The following is a 19077-nucleotide window of genomic DNA, read 5'->3' as shown; positions in this document are numbered from 1 at the left end:
TCATTTGAGTGGCAACAGCATTACATGAAGACTTAATAAAGAACATTGTGTTAAATAGTTAAAGAGCTACTGCAGCAATTTAGTATTGTGCTTTCATGAAGTTCAGTCAAGGGTAACCAGTGTCATATATCTATACATTTATTATAAACACTGTACATTCTGAACTTTAATCATTTTCAATCCACACAACAAGATTCTGTTTTGTTAAAAGAATTACAAATAACAACAAATAACACTGCTCAGAGCCATCCTAATCTGTATGTATGCTATAGCTATAACACTGATAAAATCTAGTGTCTTCATTGACCCTTTACATTTATTTTTCCACATTTAGTTCTGGATTCATGTCATAAACATTATATCTAATAGCTGTGCATCTACATTATTGACAAACGTGAGGGCCTTTAGTATAAAAGATGCCAGATATAATCTCTATTTTTTCCAGGATCTATTGAAAGTACAAACATTTCTAAGACAAAAAAAACAAAAAACAACAGATACCAGCAGTGTTCTTTGGATCTGTATTAAGGCTGGCAACAACAGTGTTTAATGACAATCGTCATTAGTTCTGCTAAAGAAAGTCTCATCAGTTCACCAGTGTAAGCTTATCCACTCTGGATATTCACAGTAATAACAAATACTGTGTTTGTAGTGCAAATCATCTCTCCTGCAGTGGAGAGCTGAGTGGAGAAGAAGGACCAGAGGGGAGATCGAAGCCAATTGGTACAAATCTCTGGAAAACAAAAGGAAAATTTGTATTAGCTTGGGTGTCTGTTTATATGAAGAGAAAGATTTCCTTTATATGTTTAATGTTTCAAAGTGCTATGTGCCATTTAGCATGTCACTGTCCCACTAAATATGACAACTTGCTGGGCTGTATTACTAAGAGAGAGGAGAGTGGTATCAAATTTTCAGTTTTGAGTCTTTGGTCAAAACCTGCAGTGCTGTGACAATAAAAGACATCACTGTCACCACCCCCTGTTTGTTTTTTATCCCTCCTTTTGTTTTTACCAAAACATGGTTCCTTTAATGATCACATGACATTTTCTCTGGCTTCACCCTCACAACACACTAATGGTGGGGCTCCAAGATTCTAGCGGCTTTAGACATCTGTTCTTTGTTTCTAGTTTTTTTTTTTGTATTAAATGCTGTTTTGTATTTCCCAGTGCAGTTGGTCAGACAAAATGAGCAGTATGAACACATATTTTGCTCTGGCAACTTATTCTACTGTTCATGCTTGATTGCACACTGTTTGCGGTGTACTCACAGAGGACTCTTCGAGGTGCAGGATGGAGGCCAACGGGTTTCCACAGCGAGGTCGAGGTGGGACAAATCCGGGAGCAGCGGGGACAGACACTGAGGTGTAGGTGGCCACCTCCTCGTCCATGCGTAGCTCCTCCAGCGGAGGAAGACGCTTACGCAGCAAGGCCACAGCAGGACTCAGACCACAACTCTTCTGAACAATGTCTGTGATACAAAAAGTCTCACTTTTAAACATGTGTCACAGTGGAAATCCAAGCTGATGTTCACAAACTGAAAGTAACATAAAATACATCAAAAGGTAATATTTCTATGAAATATTGTACACTGTCCCCTACAAATTAAAAATATTGGAGCAATCAGAATACCTTATTGGTCCAAATATAAGCCAGCAATTTTTATAAGATGATCCCCTATTTTACAATAGACGTTTTTAAAGAAAAAAAAAACCACTTTCAGATGAATCCTGCTAAAGTCTCCCTATGATACTGTTTGTTCTCTCATAAAAGTGAAAGATATTTGGTTACACGATACAGAAACTCTTGAAGGCTTGACTGAGACAACAAAACACTTTGGGAACAGACACAGTGAAATGATTTCAAGAAACCCTCTAGTCCAGCAACATAAAGGCTACAAACAACCCATCATGCAGCATTTTCTGTAGGAGCCAGTAGCTTTTGCATTCAGAAAAAACAAATCTGAACTATCTGAATAACTGTTTAGTCCTCTAATATAATACATGCTGCACTTTCTCAAATGTAATTTCCAGGAAAAAAAATAGACTCTTATATTGAGGTCAGTACAGTCTTATGAAGATTATGAGGACTGTATGTTTAACTCTATGAGAGTGTAATTATGATGGGAATGTGATATGTCAGTGTTACCTCTGTGCAGACTCTGAACAGGAGGGTTGACCTGACAGGCTGGTTCTGACGAAGATGACGTCTCTTCATGCACCGGCAGCACCTTTCTCTGATCTGATGAAACTGGACCGTGCTGATCCTCATCGGAGGAGCTCTCCTGCTTCTCAGAACGCGGGGCCCTGAACAGCTTTTTGCCCGTTGAGAAAAAAATGACAGACTCTCTCTGCGGCGCTTGGATGAACGGCTGTCCTCCCACAGTCCTCTGCTCCTGCTCCTTCTCCTCATCCTCACTGAGATTAGTTCTGCTTGCCTCTATCTTTTCTTCACAGTGGGTTTTAGTCTAGAGAATTGGGGGAAGAAACAAAGCAAGATATATTTATTCATAAATCACTGTAACTAGATGAAGGTGGTAATTCAATATGGATCTGTGTGTGGGTGTAAGTTTTTAATTTCTTACACTTGATGCCTGAACTGGGAGCTGTTCTGCTTGTGTCTCAGGATCTTTGTCTGTCACTTTCGTGTTCTGCTCGTCCTCTTGATCATCAAATAATCTCTGGACGACCTCCTGCTAACAAGCGAGAAACTCATATGAATTGCGGTTCGGAGCACAATACAGTATGTTCATTTTTGGTGAAACTATATGCTGCGATGGTAGCAGTAAGATGCTTTGGTTCAAGACTATCTGTCATACATGGTCTTTGTTCTGAAATGGAATTATATAGTTTCCCCAGTGCAGCAGTGGTGTGGCATCATCATCGCCAACTTTAAAATCTGCAATCTGCTCTTCAAATACTGATTTTGGCAAATTAAGAAATTAATTTGTCAGCATCTTCAAAATCCAAAACCTTGGTGAGATCCTTGGTTACAAGGCTTAGTTTAATATACTTCAATATCTTAGTCATCCATCCTCCCATGTCAAAACCCACATGAAAAATCTTATAATTCTTAAGAGGACCTTAACTTACCGTGGCAAATTATCACAGCTGTGAAATCTACATTTTACTAACTCAGACAACAAAGACATTACTAAAAAGGAACAGAAACACCCTATTTATGCATTTTCAGATCCACAGAGACATATACAGCAACTGTATGCCCTCTTATTTCCTCCCATTACATAGTGGCTGGGTCAAACATTTCAGTCCCACCAACAACTGCTACAATGACGACCTTGACTTAATCAACTTAGATACAGTTTGCTGCTTTTAAAACAATGCTGTTGTTTATGAAGATCTTTACATTTCTGAAATGTTGTATCCGTTCAGTAAATCTAAATTAAAAATTAAAAATTGATCAAGTCGTTAATGGAGATGAATTTGGTGAAAGACCCTTCAAGGACAGTTTCATTATTCTCAAAATGTATTTGTTCATACACACCATGTTTCTTTTTTTTGTTTTCCCATTAGACAGTACTCTTGCGGAGCACAGACATGGGTAAAATCTCTATACACATTATTAAACTGTCTTAATTTCCTTCCCTCACCTCCTGGTGTGGCTGAAGGTTGGTTCTGCAGCTCTTCAGCGCGGGAGTGCCGGCGTACGGTGACTGTTGTGTGGACAGATGCCATTTCTGAAAACAGCAGCATTGTGAGATAAAGAGGCGACTGCAGGAAATGCAACACGCCCAATAATAATATGAACCTACAGAACATGTATACCAACCATAGCAGACATGGGCTGATGTCTGGTGTCACGGACTCTCTGTGGAGTCCATTTCTTCAGTGGAGTCTCCCTGAGCGCTACTGCTGCAAATAAAACAGCCGAGTCACATCAAGATAAAAGGAAAAAGCGATAAGAATGCGGTTTTCTAAGACAACAAGAGCAAAACTGCTGCATCTTACCCACTGGTCCGCCGGTCGCCTCTGCATGATTTTTCCTAACTGGCACTCTCTGAGCCTGAGAAAGGAAGCAACACAGAAAATGAAACTTAGTGTTTGCGCTTCAAAGCAGTGTGGTAATCTAAAAAAAGCTAGAATACATGAAATAAGAAAAAAGAAGAGCAGAAGTGAAAACACATTTGATGTGTGCATACTGTGTAGACTGAAGTGCCTCTGCCTGACGGACAAACAGAGTTCCGGGGTGTGGCGCCCATGAACCCTCCAGCCTTCACCCCCTCATTCTGGAGGATACTTTGCAGTGCAGCAGGGTCTGGAGAGAACTGCATTGACTTTACTGATCCTGTAAGAAGAGCACAAAGAGAACAGTTCACTGGACAAGCACTACTGAATTCTGTTCAGGTTTAATAAAGCGTACTTGGTTTTCACTGTTTCATGTCTTTTTAAATGTGATTACTTTGGGTTTTTTCATTGGTGTTCTGAGTAAATAAGATGAAGAAACATCACTTGGAGCTTCTTACTTTTACTTGTTGATATCCAGTAGACAGCAAAGAACAAAAAAATCACTAACTTAAAAGGAACAGTTCCACATGCTGTTTATTAAATTACACATTGTGTTTTCAGTCTCATGCTAACCTGTGGTGGGTCCAGCTTTTTGTCGACTCTTCATGACAGACACCCGCTGGGGCTGCACACAAGAGAATCACCAGCAAATACACAGATGATTATTGGACTCCTTCTCAAGATGTATGACATTAAAACAGTTAAAAAAAAATCACTATTCAGACAAAAATAAAAAACTAAAAACCAACACCTCAATAACAACCCCATCTGTAAAAGAAGGCGGTAAACAACTATTATCAAACCATCTCACCAGATAGTTATACGGTTTGGACTGTGGAGTTGCAGAACCCAGACTTGCGGTGCTTACTTCCTTGTTCTGGAGTATAGTGACCAAAGCCGCATGGTCAGGCTGGAAGTTCTCCCCGCTGTCTAAAATACATAAGACATTGACCTTAGAAACACCGTTTACTAGAGGACAGGACAAAGGACAAACAAGTGAGAAATGAGTCACTAAGTCACAACTAAAAAACAGAGAGAAGACTATCCTGAAAATGCAAACATTTCTAGCTATCAAATTAATTCTAAGCTACAATTGCCTTGTTGTAGGTGAGATAAATCTATTGACCTGGAGAAATGTGCTCAACTTACCAGTTGAACCGTTTGAAAAATTAACCTGGGTGGTCGGCTGTGTGTTCTGGCTAGAATGTGATGTCTTGGTCGGATCTTTGAGACTGAGCAGGTTCATGTTTTCCAAACAGGTCTCTGCACTAAGAGCAGGCTGCGAAGAAGACAGAGCACTGTTCTGATGCAGAGTGTTATTAGAAATGGCTGACAGAGGATTGGACAAAGTGCCTGAAGTCTTTAAAGTGTTGAGAAGGCCACACTGTTCTGACAGGTGGGATAGATTTTCTGTAGCCTTTCCATGAGACTTATGTGATGAGCCCACATGGCTGTTTAACACAGCTGGATGTTTAGTAGGTTTTGAATTTACGTAATGCGTCTTTAGATGAGCACTGCATGCATTGCTTTCAGGTTGGACAGCATGAGCACCAGTCTGGGATGGTGGCACGGTTAGGGGCTGTTGATCTGTTCTGGTGGTTCTTGAACTCTTGGGTTGAGACAGGTTAAACGGCACAGGCCTGGTGCATGGCTTTTTCTTCTTAGTTTTACCCTGTAGTACAATGATAAAGTGTTAAGAATATAACCACGATGTGACTGAATAAAAACATTTAAATTTACAGGACAGAAAGGAGGAACTTACAGCCAGAGGTTTCTCCTCCCACCTACAGTGGGATTGGCTGAAGTCGCAGGGAGTCTGGAGACGAAGAGATTTTGCAAGCACTGGAAGCCTGCTTACACCTGGTCGCACAGCTGCCTTTCTACCCATTTCTGAGCTTCCTGGATCTTTGTTCTCACTGTCTTTTTTAGAAAGGTGAGGTGAAGACACAAGTTTGGAAGCCTTTGTGTCCACTGGCATTTTGTTATGTTCATTCTTCATTCTGTGTGGCAAAAAAATGTCACTTTATTAGGAACAAAGGCACACTTGCTTATTCATGCAAATATCCAGTCAGCTGACCATGTGGCAGCAGTGCAATGCAGATGTAGGTCAGGAGATTCGATTCATGTTCACATCAAACACTGTGAATGTGGCATGATTGTTGGTGCCATACATGCTTGTTTAAGTATTTCTGAAACTGCTGATCTCCTGGGATTTTTACACAAAACAGTCTCGAGAGTTTAACTCATAATCTTGCCAAAAACAAAACACAGCCAGTGAGCAGCAGTTCTGTGGACTGAAATATCTTGTTGATGAGAAAAGTCAGAGGAGAATGGCCAGACTGGTTAGGTGTGACAGAAAGGCTACAGTAACTCAGATAACCACTCTTTACATCTGTGGTGAACAGAAAAGCATCTTAGAATACATAACGCGATGATACAACAGTAGAAGACCACGTTGGGCCAAGAACAGAAATCTGAAGCTATAGTGGGCATAGGCTCACAAAAACAGAACAGTTGAAGACTGTGAAAATGTAGCCTGATTCAATCAATCTCAATTTCTGCTGAGGCAGAATTTGGCGTTAACAACATGAATCTATCATTTTTTGAATGCCACAGCTTGTCTGAATATTGTTACCAAAAAAAGCATTCAGTACCCTGCCCAAAAGGCAAGGAGAAGAAGATTGAGAAAGAAATTGGAAGAAATGTGTCTCATACTTTCTAAATTGGCTTACCTCATTAAGTCACTGTGGATTTTGTTCTGACTTTGCTGGCGAAGGACTGTAGAGGAATCCATAATGATGACAGGAGGAGGAAGTGGCTATTGAAGGTGTGAAGAAGAACTAGAGAAGCAAGAAATGGAAATACCAAATGAAAGTTGAGCAACCAAGCGTGAGACACCTTAAACGCTAACAGCAAAGCGAGTACAAAGATGGTCAAAACACATGCACCTGCAGAACCAAAAACATCAGACTAGGACTCTTTTTAAAGCTTTAAAATTTACTCCAAAGATAGGAGAAAACACAAACAAGCAAGTCGATAAAGCTAGGGTTCCATGAAGCCAAATCCCACCATCAGTAGCACTGTGAAAAATACTAATCAGGTAATAAATAATGTTATTTATTTGCGTAATAAACAGAGCACATAATAGATAGTAGTCAACCCTGCTTGCTGTCACAAACCATCGTGTTAACTACAAACATTACCAAGAGTAATTAGCTTTAACAAGAGCAGGAGGATAAATTTAAGGCTGTTATCGTTAGCACATGCTACATACACATGTAAAGCCGTTACCGCGTACTTTAAAATACAAAAGGGCCACTGTTAATTCCTTCTGAACATCCAGTAAAGTCTTTCTCGTACAATTAATTCCAAATGTTTTAGTTTTCCAAGCGTTTTGCTCAGATTTAAAGATCCCTTGTTTCGTCCTTTCACACCACGGTGGGCTGTCAACTTCCTGGACTCGCAGCAGTTTGTAAAAAGCGCGCTTCGCCATTGGCCGCAAGAGGAAGCTGTACCGGCCAATGGCTGCTCGCACCTTGGTCATGGCGATTTCTCCGACCAATGAGCAGCGGGTTTTCATAAACAGCTCCATGGTAACGACGCGAAAGTTGTTTTACCATGTGACTGCTTTTTGCCGCGGCCTCCCCCCACCCGCAAGCACAATAGCACAGAATGGAACTTTGTAGTAAGATATAGGTAGGTAGGTAGGTAGGTGGGTAGGTGGGTAGGTAAGTAGGTAGGTAGGTAGGTAGGTGGGTAGGTGGGTAGGTAAGTAGGTAGGTAGGTAGGTGGGTGGGTAGGTGGGTACTGAGAATAACTTGACCCTACCAACATCTATAACAATAATGAGAATGATAAGAATTATAATTATTTTTGTTAAATACTACTACTACTACTGATAAAAAATATATATTTAAATGTATGAATGTTACCATTATTTACTTTTTTAATTACGCCTCTTGATGGAGTTATTTGACCAGACTCTTTTGCGACTAAAAAGCTATTTAGAGTTGTCCTTACTTGATTTCAGTTACTGGTTTAACATAATTTGTATTAAGCTATCAATTTAAGGGCTGGAACCGGACTACTCTAGGCTAGCTACTTTTGTTTAGTTTTACACACTGCAAAAGACTAACAATATAATCCACACTAAGTAATGAAGACTAACTGTTAATTCTAGTTTTTCAAATTGTTAACTAGCTAAATGAGCTAAAGCTGCTTACGAGCTGAAGCTAATGCTAATTTCATTGTACCTTATGGTCAGACCCAAAAGTAAACCACAGAGAGGAACCTAGGTAGTTTACAAATGATAATGTGGCCTAGTAATAAAATAGCCAATGTCTTTGTAACCTTACATTTAGCCTCTCAAGTCTCTGGAGAAATCATAGTCAAATTTAGTAGTAACAGTTTCTTGTTAATCCTATATAGTTACCAGTCCTTGAAGGCAGCACTGGTACAAAGTACATTTAATCAAGTATCACACAGACCTTGAGTACGGTTTTGAGGTACCCGTACTTTACATGAATCCATGTATCTAAAAATGTGATAAATGGGGCTGAAATGAACAGTTGTTATTATTTTGACATTCTGACAGCTCTTTTCTTGATTACCCATTTGGTTCAATTGAAAACTGAATGATATTCAATGTACAGTGAAATAAAACAGAGAAAAGAAAATCCTCAAACTGAAAGGGAGTTTCTTAGTACCACAGCTTTGATTTCATGACTCTAACTTGGTAATTTCATGATGTAGTATTTGTTTAAAGTGACTGAAAACTTCTTCCACCCCTGAAAGGCAGGATCTGAGCATGTCAACAACAAGACACTCCCACTCTGTCCATGACAGTGGACATCCAGCAGGTGTCACTGCCAACAGACCGGTAAAGGCCCATGTCTGCATGACAGCAGAAACAGTGTGGGTGTCTGCTTGTCACCCAGGGGCCTCGTGTCAGCAGCAGAGGGAAGAAGAAGAGACATAGAGGAGGAAACCAGAAAGTAACGCTGCTGCAGAGATGGACCTACGGTCTGAGTTGCTCAAGTCCATTTGGTACGGCTTCACAGCCCTGGATCTGGAGAAGAGTGGTAAGGTGTCCAAGTCTCAGCTGAAGGTGAGTGGAGGGTCCTCTGCCTGGAAGATGGGACTTAAGTAAAGTTTTTTTTTGTCGGAGAATTCACTCACTTTATTTTACTCTGCTGCCTCATTTCCTACCTCAATTCATATTCCATCATGTGGGCTCGCTCTGGGGAAAGATGAGTTGAAAATATTTGAAGAACTCAGCAAACTAAATGTCACAAATGCATTTGTTATTTAGTCTGATGTCAGATGTGATACTGTGTTTTAGAAAATAAGGGTGTACAAAACCTGATGTTATCATCTTCAATATTTCCTGTGTTGAACACAAACCACATTCTGTTCAACAAGGAACAAATTTGTTTCCTATATTTCGAATAAAATTCTTTCGCTTCTGGAACGGGGCACAATAATCACCTCTGTCTGGCAAGAGCACGAGAGTAACAGTTTGCTCTCAGTCTGTGTATGAATGGGAGCCCTCATCTCCAAGCTGTGCTTACACTGGGCCTTGACGTACCAGCTTGTAGTGCAAAGGGTCCTCTGGCACTGGACCTGCCCGGAGAACAGCCTGTTGAATAGAGTATGTTCACAACATGAGCCTGTGTACGTCAAAAGAACATTGTTACAGTGAGAGCAAGGACAAAGTGGAAACATGTTGGTGATTGTTGTCTCCTGCCATAAAGTTTCTGTTGATCTCATCATTATGTCACTTGGTCTTGGTGTGGCTCAGACTCCATTTCCAGCCACCTCCACGTTACCGCTATGTGCTGCCTGCCGCTCCTGGCTCACAGCGAGTCAGCCTCATGACTAGGCTTATCCCCCTCATGCATGCAGCTTGTGTACAGGCACCGTGCTCTTAAGACGTGCTAGCAGGCAGGCAGTTTGCATGCCATGGCCTCAAAACTGACAGATGTTGTAGTGCACTGGAGGGTAGAGACAGGATGTGGTTATGGCTCAACACACGGTGAGACTGGTTGTCTGATAATATGCATTAGATATGTGAGGACGATGCACGCTCACAGTTGAAGCTATGTAGTGTAATAAAAGCAAAAGCCTGGTTTTATTGGATAAAATCCCTTCTGATATACTTGTAGTTGTACTAGAGGTAGTATTTTACACTGATTATATACATGATATTGTGTAACTTACTAGTTTTAATCTGACATTTTAGCATGTCTTATGGAAATCTGAACTTCATCTTTTTTATTGTTCTATCACCTTTTATGCATTTTATTTTCATTTCTATTATTTCACCTTTATCACATTTTTATCACGTTATCACCTTTTTATTTACTTTAAGTAATTGATGTTTGAATTGATTTTTTAAAGCAGTTTGAATAGTGTATCTGAATGTGTTTGCCATGCAGTTTCTCTTTTGCTGACGCCCTTTTTTTCCGCATTTTGTCTCACAAATTGAATGTGGAAACATTATTTTTTGGAAAATGTGATACAACAGAAATTCACTTCAGCTCCCTAAAAGTCAAAACTGACATTTTTTTTCTCAGTTTGTAAACCCACATTGTCTGAAGGAATAGTGACACAAATGTTTATCCCTAGCATATAATTGCTGCAGTTCTAAATATGTCCGTCCTGTTCATTGTGTTATTTCAGGTATTGTCCCACAACCTGTGCACAGTCCTGTCTATCCCACATGACCCAGTTGCTTTGGAGGAGCACTTTAGGGATGATGATGATGGTCCAGTTTCCAGTCAGGGTTATATGCCTTATCTCAACAAATACATCCTGGATAAGGTGATAGAAAACACAACTACAGGTTCTCTTTGTTTCTTCAAATTGTAGTTCTCTTCAGGGTTGCAGTCAGAGCATTTTTCACTCTCTGCATTTTGTTGTTGTAGGTCGTGGAAGGCTCTTTTCAAAAGGAGAACGTAGATGAGCTCTGTTGGACTCTTACAGCAAAGAAAAACTACCAGCCGGACAAAAACAGCAGCTCTGTTCTGCCAGAGACGGATGCTTTTCGGCTCTGGTGTCTTTTTAATTTTCTGTCTGAGGACAAATACCCTCTGGTTATGGTCCCTGATGAGGTAGGTTCAACTAGAATGTATGTCGTTTTAAACAAACATCTCCACGCTCACGTTATAGTTACAATCACAAAACAAATCTGATTTCTGATCAAACGTTTCCTCTGTAAGATTACATAAACATTTTTGCACATCTTGAAGTCAAAGTTCATCATGGTTGCGTGTTTCTAAATTTAGTCACAAGAGTGTTTCAAGTTACTGTGCTCCATTGTTGAGAGCAACTCCGAGACTGTAGTCAGTAATCTTTGACCTAAAAATGGTGTTGGATCTTTTACAATCACTAAGTACACCCTGCCTGAAACTTTGTTTCTTGCCATAATGGAACACTGTGCTCTTTTCATGCAGCAGTGTGGGGTTGTTTCTCACTTGCAAACTCTCGTTTTGGTTTCCTGTCAAGTGTTTCTCACAGCCGTTGCCAAGAGAAAGCCCTCAATTTCGAGGGCAGAGTAGGTTATATCACACTGACTTTAAGAAAACATTTTCCAGTTTTTCTCTTGGTATTTTGGCTTCACACACTGACCACTGTACAAAGAAATCAGAGGTGTAGTATGTACTACAGTGTCGTAAATAGTGTTACTACTACTTACTACTGGTAGGTTTAATTAAGAAACAACATAAATAAAAGCTGCTTTGGAGAAAGGTCAGCACTGCTGAATGTGATCTTGATGGGGGGGGGGGGTGCTTTAAGAAAAAGAACTAGAAACAACAAAATAAAGTGCAAACCTGTGCGCTCTGATTTTATCAGCCAACAAACCATTTATTGTGAAAAGCTCCACGAGTGTAGTGAAGTAAACAAAACCTTCATTGGAAAGTCACTAGAATTTTAAATGGAGCTACAAAAACAAAACAAACAAAGTTATAGTGCAACAAATGTTTTCATTTGTTACTTCCTCCCTTGAGTATAATGCAGCAAACACAGATCATTCAGATGAATCATATTCATTTTCACACTCAAGACGTTTGGTTTCTTTTCCTCCTTAGGTGGAGTACCTCCTCAAGAAGATATGCATGGCTATGAGCATTGAGTTCAACTGTGTTGAACTGGAGGACTTCTTCTCTCAAGACTCAGTGCAGCAGAGTGGCATTACTGTGTGGGCTTTTTTGAAGATGATGAACTCAGGAAGGATGACCAGAGGGATTGATAAGAGCATAATCAGCATGGCTATAGAGGAAGTATACAGGGAGATAGTTGGTGACGTCCTCAAAGAGGTAGGAGGCTCATCTGCCATCAGAAGTCTGTGTTTTGGTTCCCGACATGCTCTTCTCTTTGGCAGTGACAGTATGTGTGTTTGTGCTGGTTTGGGTACATGCAGGGTTATCTGTGGAAAAAAGGCCAGCTAAGGAGAAACTGGAAGGAACGCTGGTTCACCTTAAGGCCCAGCAACTTGTTCTACTACACCAGTGAGGACCGCAAGGAATGCCAGGGAAACATAGCTCTGGATGGGAACTGCTGTGTGGAGGTAAGCAGCTGGGGATGATCATCTTTCAAAACTAAACACTTAACACTGGAAGGACCTGTGGCTTTAAATATCATTGATTTCTTCGTCATTTTGTCCAGAAAAGAAAGAAGTAAACATTGCTAGCTGTGCTTTGTACATTCAAGTTAAAATATTGACGGTGCTTCCCAACCTGGGGGTGGGGACTACCCAAAGATGTAGCATGATGAAACAGAAAGGTTCACACGATGGCTGTGTATTTTTAGTGACCTCCATCATCTTTGGTTTTTCCTCTGAAAGACTTTAACATTTTTCCTCTCTGGGACTCAAAAAAAAACAAACATGTTCTGATAAAACACAACCTGTACACTGACTGTGACTGTGTGCAACCAGTCGCAAGGAGTTGCAAAAGTCTGCATGAAAAGTGCTGGGTGTAGTTTGTCATGTAACACTTTTATATTGGTACAGTTTATTTTGACATAGTCAAGTAAAAGTGCACAGAAAATTTAAGATTTATACTCCAGTTTAGAGCTCGCCCATTCCAATACCAGTATTCCTGCCAGTCTTCTTTTTCTCGCTGGACAGTAACTGTCACTGTCACATTAAGTGACAGTGACAGTTAGTAGTGTTCTGATGAACATCCCATCAGCAAAAACAGAAAACACATAAATATCCCATTGATAACTTTCATACTGTCCTCAGGTAGATGCCTCATATTTAGTATCTAGGTGTCACAACTCAGAGAGGTTTGAGAACCAGCACAGCAGATTCAAATGGAAGGTTGTCTTGTTTCACATTCACAATCACAAATTTCCTCACAAATCTCAAGCGGACTGAACTCAAGAGTAGTCTGCCATCCTAACACTCATGAACAACACCGTTCTGAACGTGAAGACCTGCAGAGCTGGAGTAGACTCATTGTTGCTCTGGCTGTTTTGGTGGTTTTTGATGTGAACATCGAGTCAGTTACTATTCCATTAATGCCACATGGTACCACGCTGAGGGCTTCCAAACAAGCATCTGGTCAGGTTCTTCCTTTTTTCAGCGTGAGCGCCACACACTGCAAGATCTGTTACTTCAAAGGAAAACAAACAATCACTCTAAAATCATGCTTTATTATAGGAAGTAGACGATGATCAAATATTGTTCGGTCGTTCAAAATGGATCAAAAACATCTTTTACCCAGTGAGTTCAACGTTTTTTTTCACCTCTGTTTATTAAAAAATGGTCACAACAAATGATTAAAAGAAAACATCAGTGCACAATGAAAGGATAGTTATTGATCCAGTGAGTGTTTCCCTTGTTGAACAGGTGCTGCCAGACCGAGATGGGAAGAGGTGCATGTTTTGTCTTAAAACACTCTCAAAGACTTATGAGATGAGTGCCTCAGATACCAAACAGAGACAGGAGTGGACTACAGGTCAGAGGAGACTCACCTTCACTGATGCTGATCACTGATCAATCTTAAAAGCTTCATTTAGACATCAGGACTTTAAACATTATATTCTCCACAGCCATTCAAACAGCTATCAGGCTTCACGTGGAGGGGAAATCGTCCCTCCACAAAGACCTGAAGCTGAAGCGGCGTGAACAGCGTGAGCAGCGGGAGAAGAGACGACAGGCCAAGGAAGAGGAGCTCCAGAGGCTGCGGGCCCTGCAGGAGGAACGGGAGCGCAAGCTGGCAGAGCTGGAGCTCCTGAAGGAGGCACAAAAGCAGGCTCAGGCCCTCCTGGAGCAGGACGAGCAGAGGAGGCGCCAGCAACATGAGCAGCTCCAGCAGGCCCTGGAGGTCCAGCTACGAGAGGCTGAAGAGGTGAGTGTGAAAGCAAAGAAGGGGAAAAAAAAGAGTTCAAATTCAGAGGCAGAAATATGTGACCATTCAGTACCTTTTCTTCTTGCTGCGCGTCTCAAGGCCCGGGTCAGTATGCAGGCAGAGATGGCTCTGAAAGAGGAGGAAGCAGAGCGGCAGAGGAAGAGGATCCAGGAGCTGGAGGAGATGCAGAAGCGTTTGGAGGAGGCGCTGCAGCAGGAGATCAAAGCCAGGCTGGATGAGGAGGCTTTCCGCTACGCTCAAGCAGGGTAGAGTGTAGCCACTAATCTCTGCCAACACACACTTAGAGACCTACAAACACTTTCACAGCACATTTGTTTAGGGTTAGAGGTTGCACACAGTGATGTATTAGCTGTAGGGAGGTACTCGTGTGCAGACAGCAGATATTGCCCTCAGCTGCTGAAAGGAGTTCATGTTGCGTTATGTTCCTGAGGAAGTTAGGTTGCTGACAGAGGAAGTTGTTAAATGTTACTATTTGTCAGATCCGTGTTGCTGTTTGTGCGCTCAAACTTTTCTGGTAAAGATTTTGTGATGCATTAGTCACATAAATGTGCAAACATCAGACCCCATGCACCTAATCTCACTCTAATGCCTGAAGCATTGTCTAAACACCTTAAAGCTTAGCTTGGTGTCAATTAGTAAATGATAAATTCTGGAATTTTTTTATGTTCTCTGTTGTGTCCAGGTTACTGGCTGAGGAGGAGGAGAAAATGAAGGCACTGATGGCCCTGCAGGAGGAACAGGAGGAGTACATCCTGAAGACACAGAGGGAGAAGCAGGAGCTCAAGCAGGAGATGGAGGCCAAGTCTCGAGCCCTGGACGAGGCGCAGAGGCAGCTGGAGGAGGTCCGCGCCAACCGGCACAGGGTCGACCAGGATGTCGTGGTGAGAACCAAAAAACAAACCCCTCATTGATCTCATAGTAAAATAAGGAAAACTACATTTAACTTGTTAGAGGAAATGTCAGCTTGCTTGTTGGGGATCTGTTTTGATGTCTGAGTAAAAGATTTAGTCAATAGCATCAGATACTCTTTGCCTCATTTTGTTTTGATTTAAAGCCTATACTTTCTTACTGTTATTACTTCATTTACCGTGATGTGTTAATGTTTGTCCTTAACCGCATAACGTCCAGCAGAGTTTTAAAATCTTATGCACAAGGTGAATATTTACTACATGTAGTTACAGAAAGAAAAAGACACAACTCAACAATGAAACACAAAGCTATCATGTTCTGTCACTCAAAACAGTTGATGGCTCCGTTCTTTTAAGACTTTGTCTGATTTATTCCATGATAATTTTATCACTAGCACAGATTGGTCTGTTCTTCTGTTCTCTAATCTGACCTTAAGAGACCCAGCACTGTATAGGTTTTTTCTTTGATGTCACAGAAATGAACACAGTTGTTTGTACTGCTCGATGTTTTGGGTGAATTGGACTAAACAAATCTGCTAACATGTTTTTCTTATTTCATCAGTTTGTTTATTTATCAGTAGTTGCTGCTTGCATGAAACAGAAGTTTTAACAAGTTGCTCTTTTGCCCCGACAGGCTGCGCAGAGGAAACTTCGCCAAGCGAGCACCAACGTCAAACACTGGAACGTCCAGATGAACAGACTGATGCGACCAATCGGACCAGGCGGTATGTGTCCCATCTGCACAATGCGACATTAAGAAACATGACAAACATGAATTCAGAGCATCTTCACTGTTCATTCAGTGAAGCACAACAGCAAATTCTTTTGACAATTACATGATAATAAAAACTGTGAATAAAGGATAATATTTTTCATTTTATGCTATTGTCAAGATTTGAATCATTTTCCTAGAATGAACTGAAAATGCCGGTGTTAAATGCCATCTCTGCAATTGGACTGACATTTAACATTGCTTCAAGGATTAGTGTTACACCATTGTCCTCAGTCAGAGATTGTTAGTGAATATTCTACTGTCTTTCTCTTTCTCACTAGGGAGACAAAAAAAGATTATTTTTATGCTAATATACATGCACTTCCTGAAATTTGACTCTTTATTTTTTTGACCAACAAATTCCGTCTTCTATTTCATCATGCTCCTGCCATGTCACAGATTTATCTGCTGTAAACATGCACTTTATTTTCTGAAACATTTTGTCATTACTGTCCTTGCTTTTAGAGAAGAGACCGTCATTAGGAAGCTCTTTCTCAAGCTTCCAGATCCCAACGCAGAGAGATCCCGGGCTGCGTCTCAGGAGGAGATCAGGATCAGAGGATCAGGATGAGGAGAGCAAGGAAAATGTTAACAACAGAGCTGGGTGCGATTTAGAGAAACACAACTCCCGTGCCTCTAACGGAGACATGGACATCCCCTAAAAACATGAATCAGAAAGGCTGCCCAGGTCACAGACGAGGTGCCACTGTGAGATTTTCTCATGGGAAGGGCAAGAGACAACTGTCTGATGTGTGAACAGCATGTGAAAACAGTGGGACATCTACATTTAAAGCTGAATTCACAGTACTACCATTTTTTCATTAAATGTTGGATTTACTGACCTCACTTTACAGACAGCAACAGCCTAAAAATATTTCAGTGAAAAGTTTCCAGTATTCACGGCTCAACTAACGCTTTGACTGCAATATGTGTGAGGCATGCTCTGGACATTAACGATACCTCAGTGCAAAGAAAATGAGCTATCAGAGATGCTGAAAGTACAAGGTTACAGGGTGTTTAAAGATGAAAATCTCCATTCATAATGGTACCTTATTTGTTTAGCTCTGTAATATAGAGAAATAACAAGTTTTCGATTTTACATATTTTTGGGGGAGGGGTTAGGGGTTGGGGCTTGACTTGTTCACTTGAAAAATTGATTCAGTCTTAAAGTTTACTGCAATTTCTATCTTAAGAGTATCACTCCTCATAAACAGGAAAGGGGGGAGAGGGAGGGGGACTCTCTTTGAACTTCCTGTTTCAACTGTCATTTAACATAATTGTAAATAAAAGAATGAATTAATACCATAACCAGATTTCTGCTGTCATCTTTACTTTGTTAAATGATATGTAAATATGCAATTCAGTGACACTGTACTCTTCAGTTTCACTAAAATCTGAACTGACACATTAAACAGTGAATCGCAATAAATGACCATTTGTTAACTGACTAAATTAGTTATTAATTAATACAGCGATAACATAAATTCCAAAGACCAGACACAGTGGAACAAATTGAAGCCCACACTGCTGAATTTGCAAACCACACGTCCGCTTTAGTTTGAATTTGAATCTGCCTCATTTTTTTCAAAGTTGAAATGTGTCATCACTGACTAGTTCGACGCCTCTCACTGATGAAACAACCCTCGTCTCATATGAGTAAACAGAGACATCCCCTGACAAACCGCACAAATTACATGTAGGCTGGGATGATGTTTATCATTTATCATCCATGACTGTTTTTAACAAAATCTTACTGTGCTCTACCTCTCAGTATCAACATTTTTTTTCTTTTTGGTCTTTCTTTTTTTTTTTTTGTCAAGATGAAACATCACTTCCCTTAACTATTAACCACTTCATAAAAATGTAGTTTTAGCATACCAGTCAAAAGACAGCATACTTATTTTGTGTACACACTACATGGATCGGTTTAGCTACCTAAACAATTGATTGTTGTTTCTTTTGTTTTGTTTCCTTTTTCATATCCTTAGAACAAGACCACATGTATATTCACAGGCGTAGTATTGAGCGGAATAGTGGAACTAAGTTCCCAGGGCCACAACATGAGGATGTCATCTGTAACTTTGAAATTTGACATTATCAGCATTATATGTAAGCTATTACTGTTGGCTGGATAAATAGTACGACAGACTGTTGTAATGTATGTAAAGCAAAATCAGAGAAAAAAGTCGGTTTGAGAGTGATAGATAATAATTGTGTCTTACTAGGTTGTCTTTTAATATGAAATGCAATAATTCAGTAAATGTTTTGCAGTGCAAGACCAGCGTAAGATGGCTTTCCAACTTTGTCTAATGCCAAAGATAAACTGAAGACCTTAAACACTGTGACAGATATACACCCAGTTGCCTTTTTATTAGGTACACTTGCGCAGTTCAATGTAGTCCAATATAGCTGTTCTGCCATAAAGTTTACACCACCAACTATGATGTCCAGAATAAACATTGTTCTGGACATCATGGCCCTGCCATAAATTTATACATTTATGGCAGGGCTCTAACACTGGATCGCATTAGACTGCACAGGTGTACCCAATGAAGTGGCCATCGATATGTAGTGTTTTGTTCTGTAATGCTGTAAAACCAGTACATGTATTAAAAGGGGGAAGGGGGCACACTGAGGATGCATATGTACAGGGAGCAGAGTTTTATGCTATGCTACTCTATTGTACATTGATTATGTGTCAGGGTAGGCTTAATATTTCTAATACTAATAATCAGAATCAGCTTTATTGGCTGTTCAGTTGCACATACAAGGAAATTTACTCATGTTTCTGGGTGTACTCACTCACAGTACCAATACTACAAAGATAAGTAAACATAAACACGCCACTATTATGTACAAGAAAACAGTAAAAAGATATATCTATATATCTATATCTATATATCTATATATCTATATATCTATATATATATATATATATATATATATATATATATATATATATATATATATATATATATATATACATATATATATATA

At 40.2% G+C, this 19077-nt stretch overlaps 2 protein-coding genes across 5 annotated transcripts; one reads left to right on the top strand and one right to left on the bottom strand.

Moving 5' to 3' along the window:
• Positions 1-128: 128 nt before the first annotated feature.
• LOC121194866 (trophinin associated protein) lies at positions 129-7470 on the bottom strand. Of its 3 annotated transcripts, none has more exons than XM_041057977.1 (14): positions 7320-7470; positions 6754-6861; positions 5784-6021; positions 5171-5693; positions 4833-4951; positions 4595-4646; positions 4156-4301; positions 3965-4019; positions 3786-3868; positions 3607-3693; positions 2581-2691; positions 2145-2463; positions 1268-1467; positions 129-733 (listed from the first exon to the last, which is right to left on the bottom strand). In XM_041057977.1, the coding sequence occupies exons 2-14, from the start codon at positions 6813-6815 to the stop codon at positions 659-661; spliced, it is 2070 nt and encodes a 689-aa protein (XP_040913911.1). In that variant the 5' UTR covers positions 6816-6861; positions 7320-7470; the 3' UTR covers positions 129-658. The 3 variants fall into 3 exon arrangements, with proteins under 3 accessions (XP_040913911.1, XP_040913921.1, XP_040913930.1); XM_041057987.1 differs by having other exon boundaries at positions 2581-2688; XM_041057996.1 differs by having other exon boundaries at positions 3786-3865.
• Positions 7471-8927: 1457 nt separating this feature from the next.
• LOC121199857 (differentially expressed in FDCP 6 homolog) lies at positions 8928-17385 on the top strand. 2 transcript variants are annotated; one of them, XM_041064830.1, is made up of 12 exons: positions 8928-9128; positions 10703-10843; positions 10948-11133; positions 12112-12339; positions 12444-12590; positions 13689-13751; positions 13878-13986; positions 14081-14379; positions 14479-14645; positions 15083-15281; positions 15943-16033; positions 16546-17385. In XM_041064830.1, exons 1-12 carry the CDS (start codon positions 9033-9035, stop codon positions 16740-16742), a joined length of 1923 nt encoding a protein of 640 aa, XP_040920764.1. In that variant the 5' UTR covers positions 8928-9032; the 3' UTR covers positions 16743-17385. The 2 variants fall into 2 exon arrangements, with proteins under 2 accessions (XP_040920764.1, XP_040920772.1); XM_041064838.1 differs by lacking the exon at positions 13689-13751.
• The last annotated feature ends 1692 nt before the right edge of the window (positions 17386-19077 follow it).

This window comes from Toxotes jaculatrix, chromosome 2, assembly GCF_017976425.1.
Source record: "Toxotes jaculatrix isolate fToxJac2 chromosome 2, fToxJac2.pri, whole genome shotgun sequence".
Lineage (NCBI taxonomy): Eukaryota > Metazoa > Chordata > Actinopteri > Toxotidae > Toxotes > Toxotes jaculatrix.
This window is presented reverse-complemented; position numbering and strand designations above follow the sequence as displayed.